The sequence below is a fragment of the Gadus chalcogrammus genome, chromosome 19 (genome assembly GCF_026213295.1).
Source record: "Gadus chalcogrammus isolate NIFS_2021 chromosome 19, NIFS_Gcha_1.0, whole genome shotgun sequence".
Classification (NCBI taxonomy): Eukaryota; Metazoa; Chordata; class Actinopteri; order Gadiformes; family Gadidae; genus Gadus; species Gadus chalcogrammus.
Genome location: NC_079430.1, coordinates 11,781,767 through 11,797,686, shown reverse-complemented (window position 1 = coordinate 11,797,686; position 15,920 = coordinate 11,781,767). Strand labels below are relative to the sequence as shown.

The 15,920-nt window shown below is 42.6% G+C and overlaps 3 protein-coding genes across 14 annotated transcripts in view; 1 reads left to right on the top strand and 2 right to left on the bottom strand.

Moving 5' to 3' along the window:
* The first annotated feature begins 332 nt into the window (after nt 1-332).
* On the top strand, nt 333-6,091 carry LOC130372197 (uncharacterized). Of its 11 annotated transcripts, XM_056578040.1 has the most exons (15): nt 333-425; nt 618-728; nt 811-867; nt 1,065-1,121; nt 1,221-1,277; nt 1,347-1,403; nt 1,532-1,558; nt 1,636-1,692; nt 1,929-1,967; nt 2,303-2,356; nt 2,593-2,631; nt 2,916-2,969; nt 4,490-4,519; nt 4,626-4,673; nt 4,906-6,088. In XM_056578040.1, exons 2-15 carry the CDS (start codon nt 649-651, stop codon nt 5,006-5,008), a joined length of 759 nt encoding a protein of 252 aa, XP_056434015.1. In that variant the 5' UTR covers nt 333-425; nt 618-648; the 3' UTR covers nt 5,009-6,088. The 11 variants fall into 11 exon arrangements, with proteins under 11 accessions (XP_056434015.1, XP_056434014.1, XP_056434017.1 ...); XM_056578039.1 differs by lacking the exon at nt 333-425 and having other exon boundaries at nt 432-728; XM_056578042.1 differs by lacking the exons at nt 333-425; nt 1,532-1,558 and having other exon boundaries at nt 432-728; nt 4,906-6,090.
* LOC130372196 (apoptosis facilitator Bcl-2-like protein 14) lies at nt 4,741-11,977 on the bottom strand. 2 transcript variants are annotated; one of them, XM_056578037.1, is made up of 7 exons: nt 11,815-11,977; nt 10,766-11,134; nt 9,550-9,669; nt 9,260-9,318; nt 7,765-7,929; nt 6,483-6,572; nt 4,741-6,155 (listed from the first exon to the last, which is right to left on the bottom strand). In XM_056578037.1, exons 2-7 carry the CDS (start codon nt 11,115-11,117, stop codon nt 6,102-6,104), a joined length of 840 nt encoding a protein of 279 aa, XP_056434012.1. In that variant the 5' UTR covers nt 11,118-11,134; nt 11,815-11,977; the 3' UTR covers nt 4,741-6,101. The 2 variants fall into 2 exon arrangements, with proteins under 2 accessions (XP_056434012.1, XP_056434013.1); XM_056578038.1 differs by having other exon boundaries at nt 10,766-11,131; nt 11,815-11,968.
* An 87-nt stretch (nt 11,978-12,064) lies between these two features.
* Nucleotides 12,065-15,920, bottom strand: part of LOC130372842 (diacylglycerol kinase iota-like) — a 49,587-nt gene continuing 45,731 nt past the window's right edge. Inside the window, exon 26 of the mRNA XM_056579001.1 lies at nt 12,065-15,312. The gene's annotated coding sequence lies outside the window, so the exon portion shown is untranslated. The remainder of the gene's footprint in view (nt 15,313-15,920) is intronic.

The window sequence follows — 15,920 nt, the reverse complement described above, 5'->3', positions numbered from 1 at the left end:
AGAGATGAGAGGAGGATGAGAAAGAAGATGAGAGGGGGGGGGAGTGTGTCAAGGTGGCATTAGGTCTCTACACTACAGGACTGATGGTTGAGAGGTCTGGGGCTCCAGGGGGAGATGCTGGACGGACTCGTCTGGGCCACACCCAAGCAACAAAAACAGAGATAATACACTTTGAGTTAGCATAGCCTTAGTATCTATAACGTAGTGGAAAATATTTCAAATTAATTCAAAATGTCACGTGTGTAGGCCTACATAGAATAACGATTAGAAATGCAATACTTTCATCAGAAACCCCCAAACTTTACACTTCAACAGCTGATCAATATATTCACTGGCCCTGGCAGGGTTGAGTAAACAAGCCCATCGACTTACACACTGGACCCGTTCTCTGAGGCAATCCCGGTACATATTTGAACAGCATTTGGGTACGCTCTTTTCCTTCTCTTGGACAGAAGTATCGGTTCTGAACAATGGTTTTTGAAAATATAATATATCATACCATTAAAACAAAAAACTAAATTTGCCAACAAAAAGACTGTGCAGATGAAAAAAGAAAGAAAAGAGTTTAAAAGAAATACCTATCGACTATAAATCAGCCATATTGTTTGTTTTTCAAGGTGAAAGAGCAGACCTTCATGTTCCAGCAACATGGATCTTGCGTGTTCTGTGGTTGTGCTACTAATGAGCTGTGTCTTTGGAAGTCCTGTACCTTCGTTAGATGTCAACCGGTAAGAGATTCATCCCCTTTGAAAGCAATGTTCAGAGTTCAGCACGCAACATTGGTGAACTGTTTAAACATTGTTTCTTTAGAGAAGGAGTTCAGCCTGTAGACGATAGGCCTATTCCAATTGACAGCAACTCCACCGGGTGAGTTTTAAGACTCAAATTACAATATATAAACGTGTGATATTTGATTCAGATGCAATGTATAATGTGAAGATTGTCAGAGGACCAATTTGTTGCAAACAGCACCCTCATGGACAGCAGTGTTTTTAGACAATAAAGGGTGTATTGCAAGATTTATAAACAATGCAATCTGTCATCATTTATTTTCCTATATGAAGACTGCATGAAGACCGATACGATGAGAACACCACCCTATGGAACCGCAACTCCACAGGGTGAGTTGAGGGGAAAACACTAAACGAATAACAATATCGAGTACACTCATATGCGATGCCAGATTCAAATGCAATGCATATTCTTTATCCTATATGAAGAATGTCTGAGGACCAATATGTTGACAAAAGCCCCCTCCTGGACAGCATATCCACAGGGTGAGTTTTTAGACAATAAAGGGTTCACATGCAAGATTCATACACATTCATTTTGTTCCCTATATGAAGGCTGTATGAAGACCGATACGATGAGAATAGTACCCTAGCAGACAGGAACAAAACAGGGTGAGTTCAATTTAAATGAGAGTAGACTCAATTATGTTTTATACCTACATTACTCATGTGTACATTTTCTAGAGATTTAAACCCTGCAGTAAACCTAACTCAAATACGTTCAACTATGATGACAATAGCACCCTCATGGACAACAAATACACAAGGTAGGACTTTATACAATAAAAGGTTCACATGTATTGCAAGATTCATAAGTCGTAATGATTTTCTTTCCTTTATGAAGACCGTATGAAGATCGATACGATGAGAATAGTACCCTAGCAGACAGGAACAAAACAGGGTGAGTTCAATTTAAAATGACAGTCGGCTAAATCATGTTTTATACCTACATTACTATATTTTCTAGAGATTTAATCCCTTCAGTAATCTTAATACAAAACACGTTAAGACTATGTTGACAATAGCAGCCTCATGGACAACAAATCCACAAGGTAGGTTTTTAGACGATAAAGGTTCACATGTATTACAAGATTCATACACAATGCAATCTGTATTTTTTTTCTTTCCTATATGAAGAGATGACGATATTCTCCTAGCTAACAGAACCAACACAGGGTGAGTTCATTTTTTAATGACCGTCTGCTAAATTATGTTTTATACCTACATTATTCGTATGTATATTTTCGAGAGATTTAAACCCCTGAGATATAAACCCACCAAGTAATCTTAATTCAAATATACATGCATATGTAATTTGAAACCAAATCCATGTGTTATTATATTAACTGCTTTGTGTATCTACAATACATTATTGTCCAAACATGCGTGGCTGGAAAGCAACTCCACAGGATGAGTTTTGAGAAGAAAATAAATGACAATAAAATAAACATTCAACTATAATGCAGCATGCATATTCAATCTGTAATCTTTTTATTTTTTCTTGTATGAAGACTGGCTAAAGAAAACAACGATGAGATTAATGGCCAAGCATGGAACACCTTAAGGTGAGTGCCATTTAAAATGACAGACGGCTAAATCATGTTTTATACCTACATTACTATATTTTCTAGAGCTGTAATCCCTTCAGTAATCTTAATACAAACATGTTAGACTATGTTGACAATAGCACCCTCATGGACAACAAATCCACAAGGTAGGTTTTTAGACAATAAAAGGTTCACATGTATTGCAAGATTCATACACAATGAAATCTGTATTTTTTTTTCTTTCCTATATGAAGAGATGACGATATTCTCCTAGCTAACAGAAGCAACACAGGGTGAGTTCATTTTTTAATGACCGTCTGCTAAATTATGTTTTATACCTTCATTACTGGTATGTATATTTTCAAGAGATTTAAACCCCTGAGATTTAAGCCCTCCAAGTAATCTTAATTCAAATATACATGCATATGTAATTTGAAACCAAATCCATGTGTTAGCGTTATATTAACTGGTTTGTGGGATTTGAGAAGAAGAAAATAAATTACAATAAAAGAAACATTCAACTTTAATGCCGCATGCATATTCAATCTTTAATCTTTTTATTTTTTCTTGTATGAAGACGGGCTAAAGAAAACGACTATGAGATTAGTGTCCAAGCGTGGAACCCCTCAAGGCGAGTTCAATTTAAAACAGGGTACTGCCGACAGTACCCTTTAAGGTAGGCCGGATGTCGATCGCCGCGGCAGCTACGTAAACATCGTAAACAACGTCTTCCTCCCCAAGAATGCAGACGAACGTCTCCACCTCCTTGTTCGCCCAAGCAAGCTTTTTACGCGAAATGTTAATTGTAAAGAATAATACCTCGAGGCTACTGTTTGTTTGTTTTTATCCCCGCGTCACCCGGAAGTGATGATTCTGTCGACCAATCAACGGAGGGGGTGTGTAGCTAGAATTTCCCGGGACCCTTTCAGGCGTATCGTCTCGTTTTCGGTACCCCAACGGAGGAGTACCGAGAACGAGGCCAGAACGGGTACGGCAAAGTCTGGGTCACGCCCACTTTTGGCGGTGGAAACGCGACCCGATCCGCACCTTTGCGATCCGATCCGCACCCTGCAATGGAAACGCGCCAGTACGACTAATCAGAACACGATATAAAGTAGAGCCCTTCTAACCAATCAGAGGCGAAAAAGGAGGTACTTAGCCCTACCATCCTACGAAAAAAAGATTCGCTCCCCGGGTGAGGACAGAGAGCTATGGGGAGGCGGCCTTTAGTGTCAGCCAGACCTACCGCCCTCGTTATTATCTGGGTAGACAGGCTGCAACCTAAAGTCTGTTCCGTTTTGCGACCAACTTGAAGTATGTTCCTAAACTTTCCCTGGGTCAGCGCAATCTTACCTATAGGGGTTTAGGTAAGAGGTACTCACCACAGGTCCACAGCCACCGTAGGCGAACAACTCTCTCTCTGTGTGTGAAACTCCGCAGCGGCTCCTCGTCTCCAGGTGACTAGCCCACGCTTTGACTCCCGTCGTTCAACTTCCCTGTTTATTAACAACCAAAAAGGTCCCTCATTAAAGAGACTTGACAGCAAAACGGTTGTCCCTTTGGGTTAGGTCCTATATCAGAGTCTCACCTCCAGAAACTCTCAACCCACAGTCTCACTTCCTGAGACTCACCTGCCCACTCAGCTGTTCCCAAATACCGCTAATTAGTACCTCAACACCGCCCCCTCTGTGTGATGTCAGTACAGACCCTAACCATGAGCACACTAGAACTAACCCTAATCGTAACAGTGTCTAAATGCCCATGCTCCAAGTGACTCAAATAAATACAAAACCAGGTAGTTGGAGTGAATAACAAAATGGAAACAAGACTCTGATAGTACCTTGTTTACCCCCAACAAGAAAATTTACCCATTTACCCATTTCGTCAAAATGATTTGTTTTTTTGTGTTCTCAAAAAAACACTTAATAGAAGGCACATATTTTACTTTATTCATGGTGTCTGTACTGGCTGCAGCCTCGCTTCTCATTACCTCATTTTTTGTGTTACCATTATATCAACTGGTTTGTGTATGTGCAATATGTTTTGAACTTAACATGTGTGGCTGGAATCCCTGAAATAAGTAATCTCTCTATAATCGTCAAATTGATTTTACAAGACGTAGAGTGAGTAACCATGAGTTTCTTTCTACAGGCCTGTTGCTGCTGGATTCCTATATGAATCGTCAGTAGATGCATTTTCCCAATCAGTGTCTTTACAACTACATTTGATTAATTCGTGGATGTGGCAAATTTTGGTGAAATAACACTGTCTTGTCTGTTTTGCACAGCACTCGAGATGCACCTCCACTTATAACTCGACAGGAAACCCTTCCAAGGTTGACCTTCTGTATATAAACACTGCATACAATACATTTATATATTCATAAAGAAACCAATTTGGACCCATAGCTAAAGAAGATTCATTTATTTTCACGTAAACAATACAATTTAAGCAGTTTCTTACAGTTCATTTCTGGAATCACCATTTCCTTCTATCACCTTAAATGACTTAATCTGCGTGTTCAACCCAGCATTTATTTGTGGTTTTCTTGTCTTTCTCTGGTTTAGCTGTTTACTTTCGACATGCATAGTACACCACCTGTCCAACCTTCTGCAGACGGGCGATGAGACCGCAGGGGACAAGACAAAAGATATCCACGGGCCCGGATGAAAAAAATAATTGTATTATTAGAATATTATATGACAACATTATGTAATAAAAAATTGATGATAAAGGAGTGTGCACTCGTCACAAACAACGATATATATACTGTTGAGTCCTGAGAGGCAGGTCAGCTTGGTAACCATTTGGCAGTGCCTCTAATAATCAAGCAAAAACCGGTCAACAGTTGGAACAACAGTCTTCCAAGAAAGTATCACAGCCATCAAGATACTAATCTCGCAACCTGCAGTTGTGCTTTGTTCTAGCAGAACAACTGGGAGGGAGAAAGCACAGAGCCTGCGCCTGACCACAGAAGCTGGAGGGAGTTACACCTTGTTCCCCGTTTGGTTTTATTGTTCATACTTTACAGAGGAAAACGAATTTGCGTGAGCGATGACTCTTTCAGCAGCGGATTTTGATGAGGCACAATCATTTCAGAGTTTAACAGCTATTTCAATGTTACACACAGCCAAATAATCAACAAAGAATAACCGGGAGATGAAAATCAGATTTATTCCCATATATAGTAAAACTGTTGATACAAAAGTGACCAAAAGTCATTGCTATGGGTAAATCGGTTTCAATAGCCAAAAAATGTACATTGATAACACTCCTTCCCACAGCTATTGCTTTGGAGTGACCACTGGTAAGTTATCGTTCAGAATAGAGAAGCTATTCATTCCAGCACACTCTCTTCACATAAAGATTCAAAAATACATGGTTAAATAACGATAACTAATGTAAAGTTCATCTTTTTGGCACAGTTGTCACAGGATTTTGGCCACTTCACAACCAAATAATATTATTATCTCAACATAAGATAATTTGGTTAGATAACCATATTAGATTACCTCAGTGTAAAGGACAACAAGCAGCTTCTATTTTTGGATCATGGCACTAGAAAGACTAAACTAAACACAAGAGGTTGCCATTTTTTTGTGCAAAATTAGTACAATCCCATTGGCACATTTCTCATTCTCTTTCCCTGAGAAATTAACTTAAAAAGTCTTGCATACTGTGATGTGTTCCTTGTGATCTTGGCACTGCCACTTGGTAGTGGTATAAAAGTTGTCACCCTCAAACCAACAAAGAGACCCGTCTCTCACTCGACGTCCGTGTCAATATCTTGGTCCTTGTCTGCATTCAACGCTTCCTCCTACCGACAGAGAGGGAAAGGACAAAGGGGTTCCTTATATTACCGGAGATCTTTTGCTCAGGATCAATTCATTAGAAAAGAAAAAATAGAAGCACAAAGAATCGTTCATTCATTGAAAGATTTCCAAATAGTTAATGAGTCGTAAAAAGGAACGTGTGTGTGTGTGTGTGTGTGTGTGTGTGTGTGTGTGTGTGTGTGTGTGTGTGTGTGTGTGTGTGTGTGTGTGTGTGTGTGTGTGTGTGTGTGTGTGTGTGTGTGTGTGTGTGTGTGTGTGTGTGTGTGTGTGTGTGTGTGTGATCAACACGTGCGTGTGTGCGTGAGACATACCAGAGGATAGTGCTCTTTCAGGTACCGAGCCCCGAACCCGAGAGCGCGGTTCATTGGGTGGGTGTCCATAGCAGACAGCCTAGTGGCCACCTGACGGAACAACAGAGGAATGGTGCATGGTTACAGCCAGGGGTTAAAGTCGGCCGGCCCCTCAGATAAATTAATAAATATATTAAAAAAAGGAGCAACTAGACTTGATAACAAAAAAATATGGAAACATGTCACATGATAGTACATCACAGCAGGTTTTGGAGAGGATTTGGACGAAGATGGATTTAAATTCTTCCAGGATCAAATCGAAAAGGCTACATTACGCTATGGAGGGGTACATTCAAAACTATTAAATGCATACAGATGGTAACAGGCTTCAGTTGGTATTCTAGCCTGCCGCACAGTCTGATCCACATTACAACCTTTTTCTTGTCCCATTGTGGCTTCGGAGAAAGGGATGAAATATACCCCATTCTGCAGCCTCTCGGAATACCGTTCACCCTGTTGTTTTCAATGGAGTTGTCCGAGCCGTTGTTCGAGTATAGTTGAGGCTGGGATGTCATTGGCTAATCTGTGTTCTAAGGGCGGAGCTTAGCAACAGGTCAATTAGATCATATATGATCAAATTGTATTCCTTCTCCGAGGCTCCGGACAATGACCCAGTTTTGGTTTAAAAAGAGACAATGTGCATCAAGGGGACGGCAAGGGCCAGCCCTGGCATAAACCCTATGGGGTTGTTCAGGGCCAGAGCCGCTAGGGGGGGCCACACGATCAGTGTGACTTTCTGTGTTTCTCGCTCCTTACACTTTGAGCGGAGAGAAGTTGCCTTGCTAAGAACTCAGTGTGTAGCCATGGGAACGTGTGGTAATTGCTTTGTGGCAATAAAACTCCACTCACTCACCACTTCTTCTTATTAATAAACACAGTTGAAAATTGGCCCATTTACAGAAATGTTGATCAATGTGCACTGTCCTTTATATAAATAAATAAATGAAATTCAGGATCATAGGAGATCAATAATCACAATCCTAACGTCAATCGATTTCCTCCCCCCCCTCCGTCCGAGATGGCCTGACAGACAGTCGACAGACAGTCGACAGACAGTCGACAGACAGTCGACAGACAGTCAGTCAGTCAGTCAGTCAGTCAGTCAGTCAGTCAGTCAGTCAGTCAGTCAGTCAGTCAGTCAGTCAGTCAGTCAGTCAGTCAGACAGACAGACAGACAGACAGACAGACAGACAGACAGACAGACAGACAGACAGACAGACAGACAGACAGACAGACAGACTACCTCGCAGGTGACAGCAATGTTGGTCTGGATCTTGTCTGAACCCTTGGGTCCCCGGTCCCCAGGGTCGTTGGTCAGGCCGATCTTGAGGAAGATCGTGGACATCAAGTTGCCGAACATGCTGTAGCTGCTCAGCATCTCCGTGAACATCTTGGCGCAGTCATAATCCTAGAGGAGAAGCCAAAAGAAGGCATGTTTCACTTTATTCATGATGTCTGTGCTGGCTGCGACCTCGCTCCTCAATACCTAATTTTGCCTTATACTACATCTGCTGATATGCACTTCACTTTTGGTTTGGCTTCCCATTACTGATTACATTTGTATATAGTTCATTTAATAAATGATTGTTCTATCCTTATGATCAGCGTGGTCTCCCCATTGATGTCAGCTCTACTTGAGCCAAGTGGTCCTGACAATGAGCATAGATGTTGACTGGTAGAAATACTTACGGTAAGTACCATCTCATATTCCTCATAATATTCACTTAACCAATCCCTTCCACTGATCACTTGTGTTCCTTTCCTGATAGTTGAACTGTTTCATTCAGCAAGTGTATCTCAGAAGTACTCTCTAATACCAAGTAGGACTTACACAGGTTAATTACGCTTTTCATCTATACATCTTCTCCCTCTCTTGGATTTCCGTTGAGACTAAGAGAATACTTATTTTCTCTGTATACGAATAAATTGAATAATTGCACAATTATTAAAACCTTATATTCCTCGACACTTAGAGTGTAGGTTCCGCCTTGAAGATAATTGAGAAAACAATAAAAAATGTATGTTACGGTGGTATTGGTGCCTGCCGTGGTCCTGTATTCATTAATCTTTCAAACTATTGTCAAGCAGCAGCCTGTGGGAACACCAGGCTAGCCTGATGGTCTCATGATCAAAGACTAGATATCCAGTCACTGAGTTAGACGTCATCATTTTCATAACACGTTTCCTTGGCCTGTCAGCCATTTCAGTCTCACATGCCAAGGAAATGTGGTTAATGGGTGAGAATGGAATCAGTGACACCACAGGATGAACTAACCACAAGCTGACATCACCATCAGCTGCAGCGGTTGCTTAACTCTCAAACAAATGTCTAATTCCTCCCGTTAATGCTAGAAGAGTTCACAGCTACGTGCTTTCTGAGATAGAAGCAGGTTTACCTCCATGAAGTTCACTAGAATTCAATGTCTATTGAAGTTCACTAGAATTCAAAGGCTATTGAGGTCTAGTGAATTGTGGAGATGGACACCGTAGCCCAAAAGCACCTTTATGGGTGGGTCAAGCTGTAAAGCTCCGAAAGCCCAGAAATTCAAACTAAACCTTCGGTGAGCTGTACACTTATTCCACTTGAGACTCGACAACCAGGGTTAATGACAAAGAAATAGAGAAATGAGGGCCTCTTTGTGGATGGAGACACATTGATTTACGCCGTTGGGGATGTCCTCCAAGAAAGCACTGCAGTAAAAAATGGAAAAATAAAGGTGTTTTGATTTGGTTCTTACCTGTTCCACCGTGTCGCCGCAATGCCTGAGCAACAGGCCCGCCAACTTCTCTATTTCCCCTGAACAACACAGAAACAACATTTTGAGCTGAAAAAAGTCACACACACACACACACACACACACACACACACACACACACACACACACACACACACACACACACACACACACACACACACACACACACACACACACACACACACACACACACACACACACACACACACACACACACTTTTGTGAGGTTGTGTGTGTGTCTGTGAGGTGACTCTAAAAACTAAAGCCCTTACCCTCTTCTGCATCAGACTCTATTTCCGGAGGAATGAAGGAGCTGTTGGCTATCTCAATTAGCTTGGTCGTTAGCACATCGACACTCTTGCTTTGTTGCGTCTCCCCCTCATCCGCACATGCTGTAGAAAACAGACAAACAAGTCGAAAATGTTAGCGTACACTCACCTGGAAACAAGTGCATACTCGCTAACAAAAACACACCAACAGCAAGGGATAAAAACAGGCCGGCCAGTTTCTTTTTCGATGAAATTATGACACAACCAGACAAGACGAGTCATGACCGACATTGCCAACACACATTGCCAACCCCTTTCCGAAGGCATTGGAAGGATGAAGGGACCCCTTCAGGAGGAACCACGGGGAACACCGGACTCAAACCCGTGGCAAGCCATGAGCTCACTGAGGTCCGTCTTGTTTTTAGAGCTAAAAATAGAATTGGAAAAGAGTGGAACATCTCCAGGATGTGTGCATGCTAAATTCCGGTGTCCTATTCCTAAAAGGGCCGTGGCAGGCGTGTGTCTGGGTGTAAGTGATCATGTCTGGGAATGCCCTTTCCCCGATTGTTAACCCGAGTTATTTAGCCAGACAGTAAACAGCGACAATGAACACCATCAAGGTGTGTTCACCTCACAAGGACCGCGCGGGACTCACTCCGTTGCTTTCCTACGGAGAAAGCGCCCCGTGTCGTTTCACAGAGGGGGAGGAGGGGCCGTGCGCCCGACCGCACCCCCCCAGTCGAAATCATTTCAACTTTGTCCCCAGGGCGTGCCGCGCGACGCACCGTCGCACCAAGCGGCCAACCGGTAGATTTGCGCTACCCTCCCGAAAGCCACAACGCTGTAAGCCGAGGTGCGTTTGAAAACGGTCTGCGCCCGAGGACACAGCCCCGAAATCCAGTGACTCACAGGGAAGGCGTGGGGTGGTAACCGGAAGGCTGCCAGTTCCATCCCCGGCTCCTCCTAGCTTAGTGTCCAGGTGTCCCTGAGCGAGACACCTCACCCCGACTGCTCCCGACGAGCTGGCTGTCGCCTTGCGTGGTTGACACCGCCGTCGATGTGTGAATGGGTGAACGTTGGCCCATATTGTGAAGCGCTTCGAGCGGCCACTGGTTAGAAAAGCGCTCTTTAAATGCAGTCCATGTACGGGGTCGCCCCTCGAGTGGACGCACCTTCAGGAAGGGTTAGTCAAACATTCAGTCAACTCGGCATCGCTCACCCGGGGACACGCCAGCTCTACTACAGCCCGACCCAGCTGGTCCTCCGTCGTCTGCTTCAGCACCCCTGGGTACACATGAGATGGACTCAAGGAGTCGTTTCAGGAAATTCTTCTTCTTCTTCTTTTTCTTGGGTTCTTCTTCCTCCACGGAGGAAGGAGGAACCGCAGCTGGCCCGTTAGCCGACGTCCCGTTGCCCAGGGCGACCGGTCTTGTGCTCTCGGGGCGTCTCCGCTGGGCGAAGGCCCTCATCAGGCTCAGCTCCCTGGTGTTCTCCATGTCGACGTGCTCCGCGACCGACACCCCGTTTAGGGAGGGCAGATCATGGCTTGCTCCCTTATGCTGGGCGGCCATGCTTCTAGAGAGTTCTTCTAGAGTCAAAACAGAAAATACACGTTTCTTTAAAGGAAGGATGTACATTTGAAGAAAGCACCCTCTCTCTTTTAAAATATTTGTTGATAGTTTGTTTGTACACCATTGTTCCCAGTTCCCTCACACACACACACACACACACACACACACACACACACACACACACACACACACACACACACACACACACACACACACACACACACACACACACACACACACACACACACACACACACACACACACGTAAATGTATCGTACTTTAGCAAGGTTAGGCTTATTGTATGCAAGCACAACCTTTATTGAACAAGTGTGAACTGTATCACGTGCTTGAATACATCATTTATCATTCACTTGCAATAAGAAAGTTGATACTAGTTGACCTATGCTAGTTGAATTGAGAATAGGTAATTGTCAAACATGTCCGAACTTGCTTGTCAATTTGAGTTCACTTGGTAGTTTGCTTTTCTAGTAGAAGTGACCGCTAAATCATGCTTAGCTGTCAACTAACAACAACGCAGACCAATTTGATAAGATTGATTTATCATGAAATCACTCGAGTTTTTCATAATCCTAGGTAAAGAAGGCACCACATGAAAACTTTAAAGTGACTTAAGATCCGATTGAAGGACATCTAGTCCTTCTCATGGCATGCATTAAGACGGGACGGGATACTTACCGTCAGACAGCGGAACAGATAATGAGCAGATACTAATAAATTAATTCCTCCAACAAGACGGTACTCCTCCGCGTGTGACTTCAGTACACTTTGGACAACGACGGACTCGAAACTGACGCTCTACCGCTATGTTGTCAGCTCAAATACCGTCCCAGCCGCCGCCCCTTTCTTAAACGGGACGCAGCCGTTTACTGTAAATGTTTAGCACTGTCATGCAAGGAGGTGGAGCTTAGGGCCAAGGAGTGTGAATGTGAACGGGCTTGGATGGAAAGTTCGAGTTGCATCAAAGGTTGCATTAAAAGAAAATATAAGAGTCGACAGGAGGGAGAGCGTGAGCACCCATTCTACAATGTGACCACCAATTGGTTTCGCTCTTGTGTTTGTAAGCCTATTTCTGTTTTGTTTTAATTTAATATTAATTCCAACAATGGTTAAATCATCACGTTTAAACAGCCTGCATTTAACCGGTAAGAACGCAAGGGGCAAAGTATCTAAGATGCTATTTTAGCAGCAATGTAGTTTAACCACGGCAAACATTCTCAGTAGAATTATTATATCGTTTAGATTAAATTCTGTTGGATTCCACGGTCAACCACCGTCAACCAACTTTTTCACGTTCAGCATGCAACTCCGAGTGACCTATCGTATTTGTTGAGAGCGTCAAGAAATACATTTTTTGTTGAGAGCGTCATCACTGAACTCAGTATACTCTCAGAACTCCGAGGGGGGCCGAACAAAAGGGGGGTGCCCCCGTCAAATGCCGCAGGAAAGCTGGGAGATTTCCCCACTTGCACCTCGGAAGGCATCTGGCTTGCACCATTATCCCGCCATCTCTCACGCCAATGATGCTCATTTGGAGCATCCCGTTTCAGGTTGTCCTCTCGACACTATAACGCCGATGACGTCAGGCGAATGTTCAGTTCAATTAAGAGAACAAATGACGACCACAAAAATGGAATTTTAGATTAACGTTTCAAACTTTATTTATTCTGAAATGATATGGTTATTTAGACAATGTAATAGTTGTACAATCTCTCGTGCTAAACTATTAGCGATAGCCTCTCTTTTTCTTTTCTGTGCCATCGACTTCCTATTTTTTTTATTTGCTTTTCTTATAAAATATAACACACTCTCTGAACATAGAGTGGTGAGATTATATTACATCCAAATCCAACACTGTTTATGGCACTCAGTAGTCCCTGTAGAAAAAAGAAACTGTAAATATGTGAACGGAGAGAAAGAAGGAGAGAGAGGAAAAGAAACAATCGTCCTTGGTTTCTTAAGTCGACCATAGTCAGGAAGTGGGGTTTTGATTAGACACTCTTCTTACACAGCATCACTTGGTTTGGCAGTAGACTTGGATATTTAACTTGAATCATCTGGGATCACTTGGACCAAGGTTTTTCTGTGGATCACATTAGTGAGAGTATGACACTCTAGCTCACTGTACACATTTACGAATCATCATGGAAACACTTACATTCTTCACTAGCACAGCAGGTTGACCTTAGTGACACTTTCAAACAGTTTGCTGTTATCGACCATTCAAGAAGTTTCACACTCTCACAATGGATTCCTCTCCACTGCACGTCTTTAAACTACTTGATGCTCTCGAGCAGTGGTTAGTTACACCCTTATCACATCCTCTTTTTCATTACCCAACACAAGAACTGAATGATTAATCTTTCGATGTAGGCTATTTTTAGCGAAGTTCACTTTTTTTTCAAGAGGGTGAAGTTGTGTTTGTTTAGCTGCTGTCGTCTGTGCCATCTTGCTTTTAGTCATCATTCGTCACCCCATTGTCGTCACTCTTTTTTTCTTAAGAGATCATATGATCGAAAACAGGGTTAACAATGAATGTTCATGTGATAAAAACCTCAGCAGATAAAAGGAATATACAAAACAAACAAAAAAACACTACACACTCAATATTTTTCCGACCTAAGCATAAATCTCAAGTAACTATTACACATTTTAAACCATTAAAACTATATCATTTTATTAAAATTGTTCAATTGAATTGTATTGTAAAACAACCATAGTAATGCCACTTTAAGTCAATGTTCAAAAGTACTCCTAGAGGTTAGAAAATGCCATGCATAAAACAATGCTGACAAGTGACACAGTTTCATACCAATTTGTATATTTCTACTCAACAATTTGAAGAATGTAGAGAAAAAGTCAGAGTGAATCTTGTGCCTCAGTAACCAACCACATCAAGAGCACGGGCACCGTTCACAACTGTAGAATGCGACCTCATTTCTCTACGTTTCTCAGTGTGTGAATGATACGTCAGAGGAGCAACCATTTCAACGTTCTCAATGAAGAACCTCTCCTGGCATACACTCAACATGGCGAGTAAAGAACAATCTGCACTTGAGGGGGTGTTTGGAGGAAGAGTTCGGTGGGTTTTAAGGTTAGATAACGGGGGATATGGGGGTGAATACCCCTGTTAGAAGATGCCTATGTTTTGGTGGGGATTTTGTTTGCCTGTAATAGGGGACAAAGAGAGGTTAGTAGGTCAGGTTGAGAGGGATGGAGAGGAAAAGGTAAAATGTATGTGGTTCAGCAGGATATCAGGATATCAATCTTTCTTGAGAGCACCAATGACTTTTCCCCAAAAATGAGGAAATAGAAATTATTTTGGTCACCAAAGAGGTGTTGGGTGCAAAAAAACAAAAAGAAAATGATACATTAATAATAAATAAAAGTTGTAGGGTGCTACCGTGGTAATTTAGCGCAGGCGGTGACTAGAATAGCTGTCCCTGTGCCACTCCTTTTAAACCAGCCCTAATCGCCCCTCTCCCACAGATCCCATCTGAGATCGTTGTACGCCATACAGCAATTAATTCGGTTTACAATAGGTTACGATATCAAAAAAAGGTGTTAACCGTTCAAAATATACATACGCACCAACTGAAAAGAATAAAAACTAAACAGAACCAGACAATCATAAACGCCACCAGCACTGTAGTAAAATTGCACATTCAATACTCATTGGTGCTCTGTGGACAACTATGTTCAAAACATTAATGTAATGTAAACTTTAAATAGGGAAATGTTAAAAAATAAAACAACATGCCATTCATATTCGTATTGCATTGAATACGGCTCAGATTTTACACTCACTCTCCCCTCTTTGATAGATGCAATGCAAACACACAGGCTAACTCAAGCGCGCACACACACACACACAACCACAACAAACACACACACGCGCACAAATCCCATCACATACTTGGGTCTGTGTACACACGGGCTAGCCGGATCGCAGACCCTCAAGGGGCAATCCAAAACACGCCTGTATACGTGCACTTGCACATACACACCTTCCTCGTGACACAGGAGTGCACCGTTTGTAGACGTACATCATGTCATCTCGAAGACTTTTCTGTGTCCACCTCAAGACTGTAATCCTGTTGCAGTGGTGTGGATGGACTTAGCTTACTTTTGTAGCCTAGGGCTGATATGGGTGTGCGTTTGTATGTTTGTGTGTGTCTGTGTGTGTGTGGGCAGGGGGGGAGGGGGGAGCCGGGAGAAAAATATAAACAAACGCAAGTAAACATTAGAGCCAACTCAATAAATACACTTCTGTTAGATAGGCATGCATTGTAAAAGCATTGTTATTTTAAGAAAAATGGCAAAATAAAGTTTGAGAACAAACACGTAAACCACACACGGGTCTCTCTCTATCGTGGAAATTAGAATTCTCCTCCCTTAAAAGCAGGCCTTTCCTGTTTAAATGGATTGAAACATTTCAATAAATATGATAACGGTGGCAGTTGTTTGCAATCATAGACTGAATGTGACATCGCAACGTCTTTGGCACATGACAAAGAAATCCACCCATAATAGGGTCCTTGGTCCAACCCCCCTTAACTGACCCCCCGGGCGGCGCAGGTTATTCATTTTAAGCAAAACAAACATTTTAGGCCCACTTTGATCTCAGCTGGGATTTGAATTTGTGTATGGTTCTAGAAAACTCCCCCGCGGATGTGTGCGTTGTGTGGGGTCACCTGACACTTCAGATTGGTGTGGTGGTGTGAGAGATCCAGAAGGGCACCAGAACACACCCCGAAACCCAGCGCAGATCAGAGTGAACCCCG

Excerpts from the sequence above, each read along its gene's own strand:
- LOC130372197 (XM_056578040.1), top strand. The coding sequence starts at position 649 with ATGGATCTTGCGTGTTCTGTGGTTGTGCTACTAATGAGCTGTGTCTTT. Across the intron at positions 868-1,064 it reads ATTGACAGCAACTCCACCGG|ACTGCATGAAGACCGATACG; the intron begins GTGAGTTTTAAG and ends TCCTATATGAAG. Across the intron at positions 1,693-1,928 it reads GCAGACAGGAACAAAACAGG|AGATGACGATATTCTCCTAG; the intron begins GTGAGTTCAATT and ends TCCTATATGAAG.
- LOC130372196 (XM_056578037.1), bottom strand. The coding sequence starts at position 11,117 with ATGGCCGCCCAGCATAAGGGAGCAAGCCATGATCTGCCCTCCCTAAAC. Across the intron at positions 9,319-9,549 it reads AGAGTCTGATGCAGAAGAGG|GGGAAATAGAGAAGTTGGCG; the intron begins GTAAGGGCTTTA and ends TGTGTTGTTCAG. Across the intron at positions 6,156-6,482 it reads TGAAAGAGCACTATCCTCTG|GAGGAAGCGTTGAATGCAGA; the intron begins GTATGTCTCACG and ends CTCTGTCGGTAG.